Below are 18,802 nucleotides of genomic sequence, written 5' to 3'. Positions count from 1 at the left end.
TTTCACATTCTCCAGCCTGTTGATTTGACTAATAAATGCAATGGACAACACAACTACGTGTCTGGATGGCATTTCTCTATTTCCAAGTATGTGTTTGCTTTTGAATTCCCCTCATTTCCAGTGTCAGCAGTGAGTTTGGTGCTAAATCTGCTCACCACACTTCTCGATCCTCATGGTTCTAATGCCTTGGTAATGGGAATCAATGGATACAGTCAGTGTGTGTTCTTGAACATGGCACATATTACGAAATCTCAAGTACTTGTATGTTAATGAAAAGGTTTCTATTCAAGCTCCAGGATACAAACCAGCTCTCAATAAAATAAACAGCTGAAAATGAATCTGAAACCTTTTGAGGTGCACTTCTGTAACTTGCATAATGTCTTAAGATGGAGAATGCCATAGAAAAAGACCAACAGATGTAAACTGAGAAGTATAAATAAAGTTATTTATAAATGTGATCATCATTTAAGGAGGTATGACACTCTACTCATTGAAGTCTATCCATAATCTGAACATGGATCTGTTTCAGTAGTAAGGGATGTTTCTTGGTTGTCTTCTTCCAGGCAGATAGAAGACACTCTTACCCAAAGTAATGTTAAAGCAGAAAGAATATTTCCACATGTATAACTTCATTTTAATCCAGTAAAACTGCAGGGATGTAGAAAAAATTAACGTTACTTCTGACTGATGAGATATCAAGCGTGGGGTATCATGTGTTGTCTTTCTCTCTTCCAGATGGAAGCTTGTAATTGGTACAAGACCATTAACATTCAATATTTGGGTAAGTGCTCTTACTCAAAACACTTTCTTTTATCTATGCATGAAAGCTGAAAACACAACAAATGTAATCCACAAATAAAGAGTGAATGCCAAGTTCAGAAACTTAATAGGACACTGCTCCACTAAACACCCAGTACATACACAGGGCAGGGATTGGGCTTCTAGGGACCATAGGCAGCACACAGAGCATCACAGCAGCAGCTAGGAGGCACAACACAAGCACAGACTTCCTTTACTCCAGCAGATGTTGCTGTAACAGCTGGATATGCAAAGGGAGTCCAGTGCTGGAAAGCCTCTGAAGGAAACTCTTTGCTTCTAGCAAGATGAATAATACACCTGTTCCCTAGTCATGAGCAAACACTACAAAGGAATAATTAGAAACTATCTGACCTGAAACCCACATGCCCATTACCGTGGTATTTTTCCACCTACTACAGGTGAAACAGAAGATGGGCTGGACCTGGAAGGGGAGGGGTGGAGTGGCAGCACAAGATGCTGATTTATAAAGCACCAGCAAACAGTGCTCCTTCTCCACAGGCTTTGGACAACAAACTCGTCCTGCCTGAAGGATGCCAAAACGCAAGCAGGATTCCAGCTAACATCTGCTTGTTGAACTACCATCCCTGTGAGCTTCTGCACTGCAACAGCCAGAAGTGTTCTGAGTTACTCTTCTCTCCTTTTGGGCTTTTGCTTTTCATCTGGAGCTTTTGGCTTGGCTGCTTCATTGCATCTGGAAAGGAATAAGCTCACCAAGATGGTAAAGGTGAGTACAATGTTCACTACTGCATGAATTCCTTCCTACTAACAAGCTCTAAATTAATGTATGTTTATCAGAAAAATAAGCAAAGCAAAGAATTGGTATTAAACTATTGGGCATCCAGTCTTAATGACTAAAGTTGTCAATCTTGATATGTATGCACTTCCAACCCTAAAATGAGAAGAGATCAGACTGGATAGAAAACACCTCCAGGAATGGCTAGTTTTGTAATCCATGTTTTCATGAACTCTCTTGCAAATGCTAAAAGCTGAGATTCTATGAAAATGTGCAGGTTAGAGGTTATATGTACATCATGCACAGCAATCAACAGCATTTACTGCCTTCACCCATTTTCTTTCCTCTCCTTTTCCTGCTAGGTTGTCATGATAGACAGCTGCTTTCTCTCTATCTTGGTCAATCTGCTGGAGATTTGAAAAGCCAGACAGATCTTCAAGTTGGATAGTTTAAGGGAGGGAGTAGGAGTGTAAAGGAAGAATCCCAGCAGATGAACCAGATTGTGTGTCTTTGGTGTGATTCAAAATTTAGAACGTCCTGTAATAGAGAAGTTCTGTATCTGGGATATTTATCTAACAAACTGAAGTGCTTTAGAAGGATTTCAGGCTTGTAACTGCCAGAACCACTCACCAGCTCTTAGCTTTTCCCTTCCTCAAGATAAAATGTCAAGACTTCAACATTCCTTTAATGAAAGGGCATCTGAGGACAGGAGGTCAGTCTGGAGTTCAGAATACTAGTAAGCAATGAGATATCTAAACCCTTTCTTTCCTCATTGTTTCCATCACTTAAGCTGTCTGATTTAGGCTTTATAAAGGACAACTACATTCAATTCACCTGAAATATTTCCTCTGTGGGAATCTAAACAATGATAAATGTCCTGCAAAATGTGTGTGTACCTATCAGCAGCACACCAGCACAACCATCCCACTAGTAAAGCACACTGTCAGATAAGATCCAGCATAACTCTCATGAGAGTCTGATGGTTAATCTCTAAAGAAGCCTCTGAAATGGGGTCAACCAATAGTTCTTCCAAGGAATGGCATGTAATTTACAACGTAATTAGGATCTGGAACGTTATGATTATAGAAGCAGGCAAATGGGCAACACAGGAAGTCTGCCCTTCAGATTACGGTGTTAACGTAAAGTTAGGAGGATGGAACCCTCCTCAAGTTATGTTATCCATAAAGCAGAACGTCAGAGGTTTGGCAGCATCCCTGGGTTACTTACCTGTTACTACACCATTATGAGTGAAGACAAAAAGTAACTGGCTTGGTTCTCTCTGGCAGCCCAATAAGCTGTTTGCCTCCATTTTATGCCATCTGCTGTAAACATGTCAATATAAACATGTAAATGGTAATTTTAATTAAAAATAACATTGAAGTTATGTATCTAAAAAGCTGTAGGAACAAACAAAGAAGAAAAGTTCTCATTCAGTTTCTCCTTTCTTTCCTTCTGAGGTCTTGGGCAGCACAGGGATAGCACTCAAAGTTGCCAGGAGAAGGAAACAGTAGCAATTCCTAACTTAGCAAAGAAAAAGGAGCATTTGTCTAGATCTGATCTGTTCAGGTGCATGCAACAAAGCTAAAACCTTCCTTCTTCCACAGAAAAAGTCTGATGTTTATTCAGTTGAGATCAATGGGCTAAAAGATCTGGAAAAAACAGAGACCGGAGATGAAGAGAAGTACAAAGACCTGAAGGGCAACAAGAAAAAAAAGAATGAAGAACTAAAGAAAGAACTGGACCTGGTGAGTATTGCTAAATCTCCATCAGCTGGCAGGACAGCCTCAACCACTGCTTGAATGAATGCTGGTGAATGGAAGTGCCAGTGCTGAAAATCCAACAGGGAGGAATAAGCTTCCTTACGCCCCTAAAGTATGGCTGATAGAAAAGCTGTGCAGGATCAATATCTGTAATGAAGGTATGATTCTGGCTTGATGAAGCCACCACTGGTACAGAGCAGTGCATCCCTACCAAGGTCTGTGCTTTCCCAGATGGAATTACTATAAGCTTCCTTCTCTCAGCTGTCATTTGCACAGCCAGCCAGGAAGAAGAGGGAAGAGAGGAGCAAAACATCTTGCTCCAGAGATTGCTAGTAGATCTAGAAGGATGCCTCAGCTTTACAAAGTTTTTTCCCTGCAATGTAATTTAAAGAATGAGCATGGAGCTCAAGGAACCTGCATTTCCTTCTGGCTTGCTAGGGATCCGCTGGCTGGGTTTGGAAAACTCATTTCCTCCATGCATGTTTCAGTTTCCCAATCTGAAACATGAAGTTAATTATTCTGACCTCTTTTCTGGACTGCTTTAAGAACAGCTCACAGCAAAGGCAATGCACAGGTTAGGCAGTATTTCAAAGGTAAAGAAACCCCCAAACAAGCAATCAATTTCTCTATCATCTTTCTGAGCTCTATTCAGTCCCAGCTAAATAATTCTCAATGTAGCCCATCTTTACCACTGGGGATGTAACAGCACTCTCATGTTTCTAAAGAGAAATCAAAGCACAGACAGTTTAATTGACTCATCCGAGCAGCAATGAATCATTGTGAAAACAATGGTGAGAACTCACAAATTCTTGGCTTCCAAACCTCTGTTCACCACAAGATATAATTGGGTCAGTGATACCACAGCCATGTCACTGCGGGGGAAGGAGGAGAGCTTTCTCATTGCCCTCTCCCATGCCTCTTAACTGTGCTTAGAACCTGCTGCCTCCTTCCACAAGACCACAGCAAATCATTCTACATGCCCTCCCTTTCTCAATCAGACACCAAAGCTACTGCCACACACATCCCATTATATCCCATTGGTGGGTTATGGTACTGAATGCATGGTCCTGTAATGCATAAAGACCAGGTATTTGTGTTGAGCAATTAAAATGAGAACCCCATCCTGCTCCTGTGAGAGATTTACAAACATATGCATAAAACCAAAAGAAAGCACCAGCTCCCAGCAGTGTGTACACTTCTAGCAGCCCCTCGAGTCTATCTCAAAGCTTTTCACACTTACCAGTTAAGCTTCTTGACTCTACAGAACGCTGACGTTTGTGGTGAAAGCCATTTCCATCCAGCAGAAGACAAGTGTTGTAAATGCTTTGCAAATAGGAAAATAGGAGCAAATGCCAGAGGTGTGAATGGATAAGAGGAGACTTGTACTTTTTCTGATGATCTATACTGTTTGTTTGTGGAAGCGGGATGCCATTCTAGCAACCGGATCCATAGCTCCAGATCCAGGCACTTAGAACCACCTCCAGATCCTGATACAAAACTTACTCTGCTCACTGTCTGCTATTTTCTCTCTCTTTTGGAATCCAGGATGACCACAAACTCAGCACTTCACAACTGGAGGAAAAGTACGGCACAAGCATCGACAGAGTAAGTCCATAGGGCACCACTGAGAAACTTCCTGATTCAGATGCCTTCCTTTAACCTCTGGCTAATCTAAAGCTGCTTGGAGGCAGTGGGAAAGCATTCCAATTGGCAGACTGACAAAGATGAACTCATGGATGCCTGCATAACCATAGAGCACTAGCTCCCAATAACGCCTCAAGCAGCATCTCAGTGCACAGCACCTAACCTTTGGAAATCAAAGGCACAGGTTACCAATCCATAACACTAATAATGCTTAGGAGACAAGCAGCACACACTTTTTCTAAGCTTAGATAAAAACCTGGTTTTTGTGACTCCATGATAAACGTGGCATTTCCTTTTGCAGGGTCTCTCCAGTGCAAGAGCAGCAGAGATCCTGGCTCGTGATGGTCCCAACTCACTCACTCCTCCCAAAGCCACTCCTGAAATTGTTAAGTTCCTCAAGCAGATGGTGGGAGGGTTTTCCATCCTCTTATGGATTGGAGCTGTCTTCTCCTGGATTTCATTTGGCATTCAGTTGGGCCAGGGAGTTGAATCAGCCTTTGACAATGTAAGTGTTTGAATAACTACAAAGCGAGTACGCGACCCTTTGACAATCTAAGTAATTGAAATACTACTTCATAGTTACTCAGTAACAACCAGGAGGCCTTTTGTTCCTTCAGGACTCTCCCTTTACTACTGAACAGTTCTGTTAAATACCTGACATACCACTTCTAAGAGTGCCTGTCCAAAGGTTTTATAACTACTGCCTGTAATCACAATACCCGAGTACACTGGAATCTTTGACTTTAGTTCTCAGCTAGGAATATAATTGATTCAGGATCATGCCAGGTTTGATTTAGAAGTTTTTAGAGAGACGGGACATTTGCCATTATACCTCTTTATACCCCAGAAGCTTTACTTGATCAACAGCAAGGCAAAACTTGAAGCTCTCTTCTCAATTTGTCTTTTAGTCTGCTTCAATCCCTCATTTTAAGTTTCTTGAAACCATACAGAACTATATGATTTACTCCACCAGAGGAACTACTTTCAACTAACTGGATTATTTCTTTCATTGATCAGCTCTACCTTGGTGTAGTCCTTGCACTGGTCGTCATCCTCACTGGTATCTTCGCTTACTATCAGGAAGCAAAAAGCACAAACATCATGGCCAGCTTCAGTAAAATGATTCCACAGGTGAGAATAACCAAGGCATTTCTGTTGGGATGAAGGCTCACCCTGATAACGCACCTCAAAATGACTGAAGTGGGACTTTTATATAAGCCCCTTACATATAAGCAATAAGCACAACTTGAATCTACCTCTTGGTTGGGTGTTTAGAGGGCAGCACCATACTCATTTGGGTCTTATTTCTGTCTTTCAGCAAGCTCTTGTCATCAGAGATGGAGAAAAGAAGGAAATGCCAGCAGACCAGCTGGTAGTAGGAGACATTGTGGAAATAAAGGGTGGAGACAGGATCCCAGCAGACATTCGTCTGATCGCTGCTCAGGGGTGCAAGGTAAGCAGTGCTTTATAGAGCACACTAAGAGAGTGTAAGAATGGTATAGAGGCTTTTATGACATAAACTATTTCTGCACATCTAGTACGAGTTATTAGAGCTTTAAAATTCAACAACATTTAAGACACAGAATACAGAAGCTCTATTGAGATGCTCAGCTCATGCCATACTAACATCCCTGCTTCCTGAACATCAGAACATGCCATTATAGCCATAGCATGTTCTAGCAATGCTTTTTGCCAGGGCAGCAGCAGACATAGCAACACTGCACTACATACATCCAGAGACCTGGAGTGAGGTCTTCACCTTTCAGGCTGCCACTGAAAATCCCATCAACAAACACACAGCATGGACTGAACCAATTTCCTGCTGAAATACATCCCCACAGTGACAGTCATCACACAGAACAGCGCTGAGAGATGATGGCCCTGTCACCTGTTATTAAACGTGCTGCAGCCTTCCTTTGGGCTGCACATAACTGCGTGTTACTGACTTTAATATGGGCATGTCTCCGTTTCATTAAAGGTGGATAACTCTTCACTTACTGGTGAGTCAGAGCCTCAGACCAGGTCTCCAGACTTCTCCAATGAGAACCCACTGGAAACCAGGAACATTGCTTTCTTTTCCACCAACTGTGTGGAAGGTTTGTAGCCAGCAATGACCTCCAAAAATGGCACCTGTAGGGAGTGCTATATAATACTTCTAACTCACTTTGAACTTATTCTGCCTCAAGGAATTCCAGAATGGTTTGATTGCTGTAAGAAATGGTTTTCCAAAGGACACCAAAATAAAACCTGCAGTACTGAGCAGGTTGTTCCACCATGTCAAGCAGTGAGACCTTTGTTTTAACACCTAACCTAGTTATGGGCGTGACAAGCAATTAACTGCAGTTCTATTGTGGCCTTTCAATCATCACCTTTAGAAATGTCAAGCTGCAGAGGCCTTTTATGTGCTTGTGGATGCTTCTGTGAAAGGTCTCTGTATACTTGAAGGTGTTATTCCTGTTCTCAGAACCAAAAAGCAGGTGTTATACCTAACAGACTACCTGCTTGGGTAATGCTGCATTACCACTGCAACACCATCAGAAAAGACTCACTAAGGAAAATAGAAATGGAAGGAAAGACAAAACCCAAGGGAAAATAAATAATTCTGGGGTGAGGTCTCAGCCACATTAAGGCTGAAAGTGGTCTTCGTTAACCAGTACTGCGTAGGGAGACCAGTCTTGGAGCTGATGGTCTTATTTCCCTGCAGGCACAGCTACTGGAATTGTAATCAACACAGGGGACCGCACGATCATTGGGAGGATTGCTTCTCTTGCATCAGGAGTAGGAAATGAGAAGACACCCATTGCTATTGAGATAGAACACTTTGTCTACCTGGTGGCAGGAGTGGCCATTTCCATTGGTGTCCTCTTCTTCATTATTTCTGTATCAATGAGATACAAGATTTTGGACTCCATCATTTTTCTCATTGGCATCATTGTGGCAAATGTGCCAGAGGGACTGCTAGCCACTGTAACAGTAAGTCTGCACATGAAGTCAATAATAAAAAAAAAAGTCTTTAATGGTACCTCACTGGCAGCAAGCTGAACTTCTTTATTTACTCCTATCAGGTAAGTCTGTCTCTGACAGCCAAGCGGATGGCAAGGAAGAACTGTTTGGTGAAGAACCTGGAAGCTGTGGAAACACTAGGCTCCACATCCACCATCTGCTCTGACAAGACAGGGACCCTGACCCAGAACAGGATGACTGTTGCCCACCTCTGGTTTGATAATCAAATCTACTCAGCTGACACCAGTGAAGATCAAACAAGTAAATATGGCAGTGGGGGATGTGGAAAAGGGTGGCTACGTGGGATGTTTCCCACTTACAGTCTGTCCAACTGATATCAATGAGGTTTATCTGTTCAGAGCTAAAACAGATACACCTCGCTGCCACACACAAGTGCAGTGCGCAATAGGAAAGTCCCCTCTTTGCCACGTAGAGATAAGAACAAAACAATTCCTATCACAGAAAATAAGCCTGGAGGAGGTTCTAATTCCAGGTGCACTAACACTGAATTTGGGAGGGAAAGAAGCACAGAAACTTTATCTAAGTAACTTTGCCAAAACAGCTGATCGCTGTAAACTTCCTGTTAAAGTGTTTTTCTGTAACAAAACCTATCAAAAGTACAACCTTATTTTGCAAACAATTCAATCGTGTTGGTTCAAACTTGAGCCTTTACTTCTACTACATAGATCGCTAAAGGATGCTGTGTTCATTTTGCTTCTCTTCAGCCCAATCTTTTGACCAAAGCTCTCCATCATGGACAGCACTATCAAAAATTGTAACTCTATGCAACCGAGCAGAATTCAGACCAGGACAGGAGAACCTCCCAATAATGAAGGTACCGCTTCACATCAACTTCTTCCTTTTCCTTTGGTTGAGCAATACACACAAGCTGTTCTATTTGGCTCCAGCCTTCTAACTCACTATAGGCTATCAACTCATGAAAAAAACCTAAGGCAAATCTTTTAGCACAAGGATATTTTGGAGATAACTGCTGCTTTATCACTGCTTTATCACGAAAGAGGTTTAGAAGTACATGTGTTACCAACTGTCTCTTCTCTCATCCATACAGAGAGTTGTGGTGGGTGATGCCTCCGAAACAGCTCTACTGAAATTTGCAGAGGTTGTCCTGGGTGATGTCATGAATATTCGAGCACGGAACAAGAAAGTGGCTGAAATTCCCTTCAACTCTACCAACAAATTCCAGGTGTGTTTCAGTTCTTGGACACAGGTCAGACTGTTTCCAGCTTTCAGTGTTTCTATCAGTTTATCCAATGCAGCAGTTTGTGACCTGGAAGCTTTAATAGGTGAATTCAATGACAGGGAAGATTTAACCTACGATAACTGTAGTTCATTTCATTCAATGGAAAGAATGATACATAGGAAAGGAGAATAAACACTATTTCTATGTAAAGTGACCAAAAATGGTAACACGTAAGGACAGTATATGCTATTTTTAAATGACTTCATATTGTGGCACACAGCTCTCCATTCATGAGACTGACGATCCCAATGACAAACGCTTTCTGCTGGTGATGAAAGGCGCCCCAGAGAGGATCTTAGAGAGATGCAGCACTATCATGATCAACGGGAAAGAAGAACCACTCGACAGTGAAAAGGCAGAAGCTTTCCAAACAGCATACATGGAGCTGGGAGGCCTGGGAGAAAGAGTGCTTGGTGAGTCCTAAATAGAGGGACTATAAGAGAACTGAAGTGCAAAATAGGGAGTTTAAACCCTGTGTGTATGGACTTTGTTCCCCTTGCAGTGAAGGGTAAAAAGCAAAGTGTGCTGCCTACTATGCAGGCTGCTAAATACTCACTGCCATGCTGTAAGCTCCCCGTGGCAGGGATGCTCTTACTGCTATATACCCATGTCAATCTGAAACACTGTGCAGCCAAAACAAAGTTACAACTGCAAGCTAAATAATCCTCCATAGAAAGCAAATGGTTAAATACACTGGAATTTATAGCCGAGAAAAAAATGTGATGCTAAGCTACAGCAAGCTCTGCACTTTCATTATTTCCTGTACATTCAGTCAACATGCATCTCCTTTCAGGTTTCTGTCACCTGTACCTGCCTGAAAATGAGTTTCCAGACACCTACCCATTTGACACAGATTCCATGAATTTCCCCACCTCCAATCTATGCTTTGTTGGGCTCTTATCTATGATTGACCCGCCTCGTTCCACAGTGCCAGATGCCGTCTCAAAGTGCCGCAGCGCTGGGATCAAGGTGGGGATCTCACAATATTCCTAAAGACTGTAACCTCAGTATACGTAGCATGAAATCTCATAAGAAAAGGTTTCTTTACTCTGTGTTATAACTAATGATAAAGATTTTTTTTCGCAGCTCTTATAAAATGGTGTCAATAACAAGAGGTAGAGAACTGAATACAGACTGAAATCAGTAGCCACAACCCATCTTGTTATGTAAATAGCACAGCTTTCCAAGTTCAGATTCTAAACTGCTTCCTGGTCTAGAACAATAGATATTTCACCTCATCTCTCTGCATCCACAGCATGTGTATTTGTCATTGACTCCAAGCACTTCTCCCTTCCTCAGGTTATTATGGTCACTGGTGATCACCCGATCACTGCTAAGGCCATAGCCAAGAGCGTGGGCATCATTTCAGCCACCAGCGAGACGGTGGAAGACATTGCAAAGCGCCTCAACATTCCTGTTGAGCAAGTCAACAGACAGTAAGAGCAGGCAGAATATCTGTGATACCCACTGCCTTCATTTCCTGAGACCTATGCCTTCTTCTACAGTGCTTTTAGCCAAACTCTATGAGCTCCTCTTTCAAAGACAGAGATGTCTTTAGAGACGTCTTCCTCCTCCACTCTCACCTCCCCCCCCATCCCTCAGAGTACTCTTGAAAATGCATTTGCTGTTGTTAAGTCTGCTCTGGCGGAAGCTCTAATTACTTCCCCCTGTATCTAGGTAACTAATTCAGTCTGGGTTTCTGCAGCAGCTTTCATTCAACACCTGCTGATTAACAACTAACGCTTGTGAAATTAACTCAACTTGCTGCTCTCCTCGCTGTTAAGCTGCATTCATTCTATGAGTGCACTGTTCTCTATCTAAGCCTTTTGATCTGAAAACATACCTGTGGTTATCATAGGGAGGCTACAGCAGCCGTAGTGAACGGGATGGAGCTGAAGGACATGACCTTGCAGGAGCTGGATGAAGTTTTGTGCAACCATTCGGAGATCGTCTTTGCACGGACATCGCCCCAACAGAAACTGATCATAGTTGAAGGCTGCCAAAGACAGGTAAGAGGTGTACAAGCTTCTGCACAGACACAGCTCTGCTGCATTTCCACTGGTATCATCACCCAGGTGACAGTAGAAGGCAATTTCCAGTGCACTCTGAGCTCTGTTCATACTGCTCTCACTGCGCCAGAGCAGCATCACACAGATTGCCATAAGCACTGTCCTCTCTGGACAGAACCCAAGTTCTTTAAATTCCTGCTACAGACTCTGAACTCCTACTGACAAAATGAGCTTCTCCAAAGCACGAATGCCTCAGAGCTGTGCTGAGGGGTCTGACAGGCTTGCTGTAATTCAGAGGTGCTGCTGGGATGCACAGCAAGCATCCTGGGTAGAGATTTGCACACTCTTTGGGAAGGAGCCTTCACCCAGGAATTCTTTAAACCCAGATCAAAGCCACATATTACCACATCCTCTCATCTTATCTCTTGTGGCCATTTAGACCTATGTACTTCCCTCCCACAGGAATGTTTAGACAAGAAGCAAGATATGAATCCCACAAAATGTCATCGCGTGATTTATCTGTGACCAAGCCTTATCTAGATTACATTTAAAGACTGCAAAAGAACCCACAGTAAGCATGAATTTAAGGCAGGATTTAAAGAGGGATTGTCCCACTCGCATGCAGCATTATGTAAGGCAGCACAGAGCACAGCCAGCACAGGAGGCACAAGGAAAGAAATGACAAATATAGTGCTCCAAAGAAGATACAGATTGTCATTCAATGATTTTCTCCTCTGCCACATCTTCCAAATAGATGCTGCAAATCAAAAGCAACGCTACCACCATGCCTGCACTTCACAGGGATGGAGATCCAGCACAAGCCACTATTTCACTTATGTAATTATGCCAGCACTAAGCTTTCCAATCAGCATTAACAGCTCTTCAAGTTTAAGCCTGAATTGCTTTTGGGGAAGAGAGGGAGGAAAAAAAAAAAAAAAGGAGGATAAAATCTTCCCATTAAATCTCATTTTTAATTATGTTTCTTTTTAATGCCCTTTGGCAGACAGAGTAGATGTGTTCTGTACTGCTTGGACACCCACACTCTCAGTGGATGGAGAAGGACTCAGAGGAACACCCCCCTTCCCCCCTCTTGAGCCACTCAGTCTACACGCTGTGTTTAGTACTGAGAGCTACTAAGCCATTTTGTCCATGGCAATATTTATCAGTAGTGACACTGTGCTAAATCCCCAAAGGGACAGGACGTTCTGCATTTGCTTTAATCAGTTTGTCAGGCTTTTTCCCACTCAGAACACTGTGTTGCTACCCAGCTGTGAGCTTTTACACCAAGCAGTAGAGGATCCTTTGCAGTAGATGGTTTCATTGGAAGATAAAGCTGAATTGAATGACCAGCTTTCCATCTTCTGGATTCCCAACATATCATGCCAATGGTCAGAGTTGTTGGGATAGGATACAAAGGGTCTCTAGCTGAACAGCTACAAGGTTTTAATCTTAATTGTAAACCAAGTGAGTCTGTAAGCACTGCACAAAAGAAAAGGACAGATCATGTCTGGGGTCCCTGAATTTCCCATTTCTCTCTGCTGACTGTGGAGTCAACCTAGACAACACACAGACACCTATTTAGCCATCTGCTGCATGCAGTCTGAGCCTACCATATTAATTCTAGAGACTTAATGAGACTGAGAAGAGTGCTGAGTGCTGAATGTCCTCAGAGAAAGAAGGCACCACATCCTCTACAACCCCACATTTGGATCCTTTTGTGTGTTGCAGGGTGCAGTTGTTGCTGTGACTGGAGACGGAGTCAATGACTCCCCTGCTCTTAAAAAAGCAGATATTGGAATTGCTATGGGCATTGCTGGTTCTGATGCAGCTAAAAATGCAGCTGATATGGTACTGCTGGACGATAACTTTGCTTCTATAGTCACAGGAGTGGAAGAAGGTAAAAATAACATTGCTATCTCTTTTCTTAGCTGAAAGGTGCTGACAGCCACACAGCATTGGCTGGTCAGTCCTCCTGATCCTGTCCTCCTGCATCCCTCTCTGCAAACAGCTCCTCTCGTGTCTCCCTTATTTTTATCCCAGATATGGAAATAGGATTTTGGTATTTGAAAAAAAGAAAATGGAAACTGTTTCCATCCAAAGGCACTACAAAGACAATAAGGAAACCATTCCTCTCTTGTACATACTTGCTAAGTAGAGCATTGGTTTGCTATCTCTGCTTGTTCAAACTCCAAACAAAAATATTTCTCATCTTGATCCTACAGAGTCCTTATCGTCATAAAGATACAAGCTGTTTTCTTTACATTTTAACCTTAATACTTGCTTGTACAGAATCTTTACTGTGCTGCACCCAAACAAATAAACTCCTTCTCCAGCTGCAAAGTGCTCATGGCTTGCATTAAAACCGCAGCGTGCTGAGGAATGGGAGTTTCCATCTTTCTCACTGAGACTTTAATTACCATTTTCAGAAGGGTCAAAGGGAAGGTAGGTTAACAGTTTAGGGATTAAAAAAGCACCTTAAAGGTGTATGAGGAACTACATGAGAACACACATAAACCATGGCTGCTTCCACTTAAATTAGTTAGAAAAATTAAGTTTTTGGGTTATTTATTCTATGTTTGCAATCAGCTGTTACAGAAGCTTTTCCTTTTCCTCCAGGCCGCCTGATCTTTGACAACCTAAAGAAAACAATCGCCTACACTCTGACTAAGAATATTGCTGAGCTCTGTCCCTTTCTTATCTACATTATTGCCAGCATTCCAATGCCCATTGGCACCATCACCATCCTATTCATTGACCTGGGAACAGACATTGTAAGTTGCTGCCTCAGAGCTGAATAGAGAAATACCCTCACAAGTACCAGAAGCTGGGTGTATAGGGACAGATGCTGCTACAAGACCCTGATGGTTTATCTCTGTTGCAGATCCCCTCTGTTGCATTAGCCTATGAAAAAGCTGAAAGCGATATTATGAACAGGAGACCTCGAAACAAAAAGAAAGACAGGCTGGTGAACGAGCAGCTGGCTATATACTCCTATCTGCAGATTGGTAGGTTGGCCTATTCTCCATTACACCACCTTGTGTCAGCAGAATGAGATAGAAACAAGTTCTTTCATTTCTTAGAAAAGGTGAACGTGAAATTAAACCAGCAATCCTAGATTAGGATTGCTATATCCTATTAGATATAGAGACTGGCAGCCCTACACGCAGCAAGGGGGTTGGAGCTTGATGATCCCTGAGGTCCTTTCCAACCCAAGCTGTTCTCTCTATGACACAATTGATTCTCCCTCTCTGATTCTGCAGGTATCATGCAGTCAATAGGAGCCTTCGTGACGTATTTTACAGTCTATGCAGAACAAGGCTTCCTCCCTTCCACGCTGCTGGGTGTTCGAGTCGACTGGGAAAACAACGCTATTAATGACTTTGAAGACTCTTATGGACAGGAATGGGTAAAGAAGCACCACAACATCTTCACGCTGTGTCATTAAAATCCAACGCTCTCCTCCAAAACACAAGATTAAGAAAAGAAAGGGAGGCTTAGATATAAACATTGGCCCAAATCCGATCATTGCACACCTTAATCTAGAATAACTGAGTTTATCCCTTTGTAATGGAAATCTTCCTGCCAAGGTTTACAGCTGCTTCCACAAGAGAGGAGTGTCGGATATAACACAGCTATTTGTTTTTCCCCTTTGCTTTGCAGACTAAATACCAGAGGACGTACCTGCAGTGGACTGGCTACACTGCCTTCTTTGTCAGCATCACCATTCAGCAAGTTGCAGATTTGATTATCAGGAAAACAAGAAGAAATTCCATTTTCCAGCAGGGTCTTTTCCGGTAGGTTTTGCTGGTCCTTTACCTGACAGGTGGAAGGTTAAATTAGCCCACCACTAATTAGCTCAGAGATTTGCCCCTTCGTGTTCAGTTGTTGAACGATATCAATTATCAATAGTTAGGTCACTTGAGCTTCAAGCTAACTGCAGCCTGCAGGTAAGGAACACAGGCTGGTCCAGCTCTCCACAATAGTGCTGGATGTCCTTTGCAAAGGGTTCTGTGCCTGTCAATCGCATGAAAGCCAGGGAATTAAAGACATCTAGTGGGATGGAGGCTGCATGTCAAAGCTGGCATTTGGAGTATTTCAGATAGGAAAGCAAACTGGTTTTCTTTCTTTATCTGCAGATACAGAGCCTACACCTATGTATTTTTCCTTCTTCCATTTGTATCTGAGTCACAATGAGCACATTCACATTGCAAGTAGGAGACATGAGTAATGCAGGCAGCAGGCCTGCCTAGCTCTGCTCTACGTGGGTCAGGAATGGGAGCAGGAAAGACATGGGAACCTTAGATACATACCAATACAGAGCCCACCAGTTCACACCACACTGCTCCCCATCTACCTCATGCTGGTTGTCCAAACCAGCAAGCAGAGCCTCAGGAAGGCACAAGCCTTTGCAGTGTGCAGAGGAATCGGCTTTAACTACTTCTCTGTCATTTTCTTATAGGAACAAAGTCATCTGGGTGGGTATATTTTCCCAGATAGGAATTGCTCTGATTCTCACTTATGGTCTTGGACACGTTACAGCCCTGAACTTCACACCTCTGAGGTGAGTTCTGATGCTGGCACACTTCCCTTTCCTATATGTACTAACAGACATGGACTTACCATTCTGCCTGAACCCACAAATGGGAGAAAGATGCCCATGCAGGACAGTTTTAGGATAAAATATTTATGAATATTCATTACAAAGAACAGGATGGACAATTTCTTGACCAAAATGGGAATTATTTTCATACCTTCTACAAAGAATACATCACTTTTTTCCTACTGAATTTACTGTAAAGGGTACAGAAACCTCCTTGTGTAGAACAAACACCCAGATTTTGTCCAGCATCACCAATATTTTGGTGAGATTATATAACATTTTTACTTAATTTCATGCAAGCGACTTCTATTTTAAACATATCCCTGTCAAAAATGTTCCATTTTTCTGACATCTTCAGAGACTGTAATGCCAGCAGGCAACATTTCCTTCTGAACAGTATCCGGAATTCATTCATTAATTCAGTTAACTACTTATGCCTGGGCAGCTTGCAGGGACCTAATCTCATTTCTAACCATTTAAGTGCTTAAGTTACAGGGGAAGGAAAAAAAAAAAGCAAATAGCACAGAATCCAGATTTTTCTATTAGTGAAATCAGACATAGATACAGACCTCAGAAATTCAGATGCTTCTGAATGAGAATCTCTTCTCCCACTCCCAGGTTTCAGTACTGGTTTGTGGCTGTACCGTTTGCTGTGTTGATATGGGTCTATGATGAGGTCCGGAAGCTGCTCATCAGGAGATACCCAGGAAGTAAGTAGAATTTCCTGCATTTGCCATAAGCTTTTCCATTTACCCTAAGTCCTTTCGTTCACTGCCACTCACTCACCCCCCCTTAGCTACCACTGACAGACCTAAAAATGGACCATTTGCCCCCAAAATCACTTTTTTCTTCCTCACCTCTTGCAGGCTGGTGGGATAAGAACATGTATTACTGAATCTGTCCTTATCATTGGACTACTTCCTCCTCACGGAGAGCTGCTCCTTCACCTCACACAGCCTCTGCTGCTTCAATGTCCTGTCTGTGCAATACCAAGTATACACTGGACTCACCCCAAAAATGGGTGAAGAAATTTCATGAGTTTCATGAAGAATTAAGGACTTAAGAGGCTGGCAAGTAACCTCCCACTGTACTGTAAGGACGATGCTTGTCTGAAATTGAAATGCTATCTATTTTTGTAAGAAGTACGACTTTCCCTCATCCAAGGATGAACTTGGAGAGCACTCAGAGGAAAACACAACAGAAAAACTTAATGTAAGGCATTAATTTGCACTAGAGAGGTTGTTTGCTTATTTTCTTTTTGTTTTGTTTGTGCAACTGAATTCTAAGCAAGTGCGTACATAGATCTGTATTACCTTGCTAAGGGTAACAACACTGTATAGGAGAAATTTGATAATAAAAGTATTTTCCAGAAGACAGTTCTTCACCTTATTTTCTTACAAAGACTGAGAGTGAAATGGAAAGGGACCAAACACCTTGAGAAATGCATCTGGAAGACCAAGGCACAGTCAGTCCATATAAACACCTTGTGACTCTATGAGCCTAACACTCATTTTCCAAGGGATATATCTCTATGGCAATGTAGACTTGCATATGCATTACACAGGCACTGTTAGAGGGCTGCTTGAGAACAGGTCTTCAATACAGATACACTTATTAGAGAAGAAATGGGGACAGCAAGACCTGTCTTTTGCAGGAAAAGGAGAGAGGGATTACAAATGAGAAACCAGAAATGAGGAAGGGGAAGATGGGGAGAGCTTAGGGAATAGATGTGCTTTAAGATGGCAATGTCCACTTTTGTAACATGCTAGAAACCACTTTACATTCTGTGAGCTCCTCTTCATAAGAGCCAGGTGGGTATTGCAGTGGGTATCAGAGTGGGTGCCACTGTTTTTCAAACGCTGACTCAAGGAAGAGGAAATACAAATGAAGAAGGAAGAGTGATAAAAAATAAGCACATAAACTATGAATTATGAGGGTGAGCCTGGATTCCAGATACGTGCCCCAGTGTGCTGCTTATCAGTTGGTGATGCAACCCTGCAACACACCAGCTAGAAGTATGTGAGGTGCCAAGCAGACTCATTTCAACACCTTGTCATTCGCCAGCTATCAGGAAGGATTTGTTTTCTCTTCTGCTTACAAGACAGGAAAAATATGAGGAGAAATGACACAGGGAGCAACACAACCCTCTTGTCAACACCCATAGATTTGCTGTACTCAGTCAAAACATTTTTGAATTCAAACAGGAAAAGAGAAAATAAATACAAGGAGGTCTTAGAGGAAAACTTGGAAGATGGATGTGATACATGTGATTTATCTGCTTTTAGGATTGGCATATGCTCCTGACTGAGAAGTAAGAGTTCTGTCATAGTAATATCTGTAAAACTAGCAACATATATCTTGGTGCAAACGTCCCCTCGGTGTAAAAGTGAGTGGGGAGGAATGAGGGCATCACATTTTCCACATGAGGAGTAATTCCAGTGTAAAAAGCCACACTCAGCATAAAAAGACCATCAATGGCAAACAAAAGAAGCAGCTTACGGTCTACAGCAAAACCCATATCAAATACAGGCAAAATGGACAAACAGCCCAAAAGTGGAAAGAGTGAATCCTATGTTCACTGACTGCCATACATAACAGTTGTCTGGGAATTTCTGCATTGGACAACATGGGTTATTTCATAACAAACAGCAGGTAGGACCTCTCAGTTCAGGATAACCAACCTCCATTGACATGTAAGCTATGAGGTTACTGTATCTGATGCAACTCAACATGGAATTGTCCTCAAACAAAGGTCTCATTTAAGTAAGTCCAAAGAATGCTGCTGTACCCAACAGTGTCTGTTCACAAGGAAAAGTGCAAAGAAGGATGCAAACCATTTGCAAATTGATGTTAATTCAACAAACACAGAGGCATCCTCCCTGCAGTCCCATGGGTTAGAGACATATAGGATACAGAGCCATGGACCACAATAAATACTTCCACGTTAACTATTAAAAGAAAAAAAAGGAAAAC

At 42.4% G+C, this 18,802-nt stretch overlaps 2 protein-coding genes across 2 annotated transcripts in view; one reads left to right on the top strand and one right to left on the bottom strand.

Annotated features, from left to right (window-relative positions):
• Positions 1-18,802, bottom strand: part of LOC107324095 (zonadhesin-like) — a 115,532-nt gene that overhangs the window by 16,102 nt on the left and 80,628 nt on the right. The window lies entirely within an intron of this gene.
• ATP12A (ATPase H+/K+ transporting non-gastric alpha2 subunit) lies at positions 1,298-17,201 on the top strand. Its single transcript, XM_015883955.2, is given in 23 exon segments — positions 1,298-1,543; positions 3,157-3,297; positions 4,858-4,917; positions 5,258-5,461; positions 5,974-6,087; positions 6,275-6,409; positions 6,935-7,056; positions 7,638-7,929; positions 8,022-8,220; positions 8,685-8,794; positions 9,029-9,163; positions 9,441-9,633; positions 10,014-10,189; positions 10,520-10,656; positions 11,079-11,229; positions 12,958-13,126; positions 13,846-14,000; positions 14,111-14,234; positions 14,490-14,635; positions 14,890-15,023; positions 15,689-15,790; positions 16,448-16,539; positions 16,696-17,201. Coding segments are annotated over 23 exon segments (3,129 nt in total). The 5' UTR covers positions 1,298-1,534; the 3' UTR covers positions 16,725-17,201.

The sequence above is a fragment of the Coturnix japonica genome, chromosome 24 (genome assembly GCF_001577835.2).
Source record: "Coturnix japonica isolate 7356 chromosome 24, Coturnix japonica 2.1, whole genome shotgun sequence".
In the NCBI taxonomy this organism is placed as follows: Eukaryota; Metazoa; Chordata; class Aves; order Galliformes; family Phasianidae; genus Coturnix; species Coturnix japonica.
The sequence above is the reverse complement of the archived record's forward strand: the minus strand, read 5'-3'. Positions and strand labels throughout refer to the sequence as shown.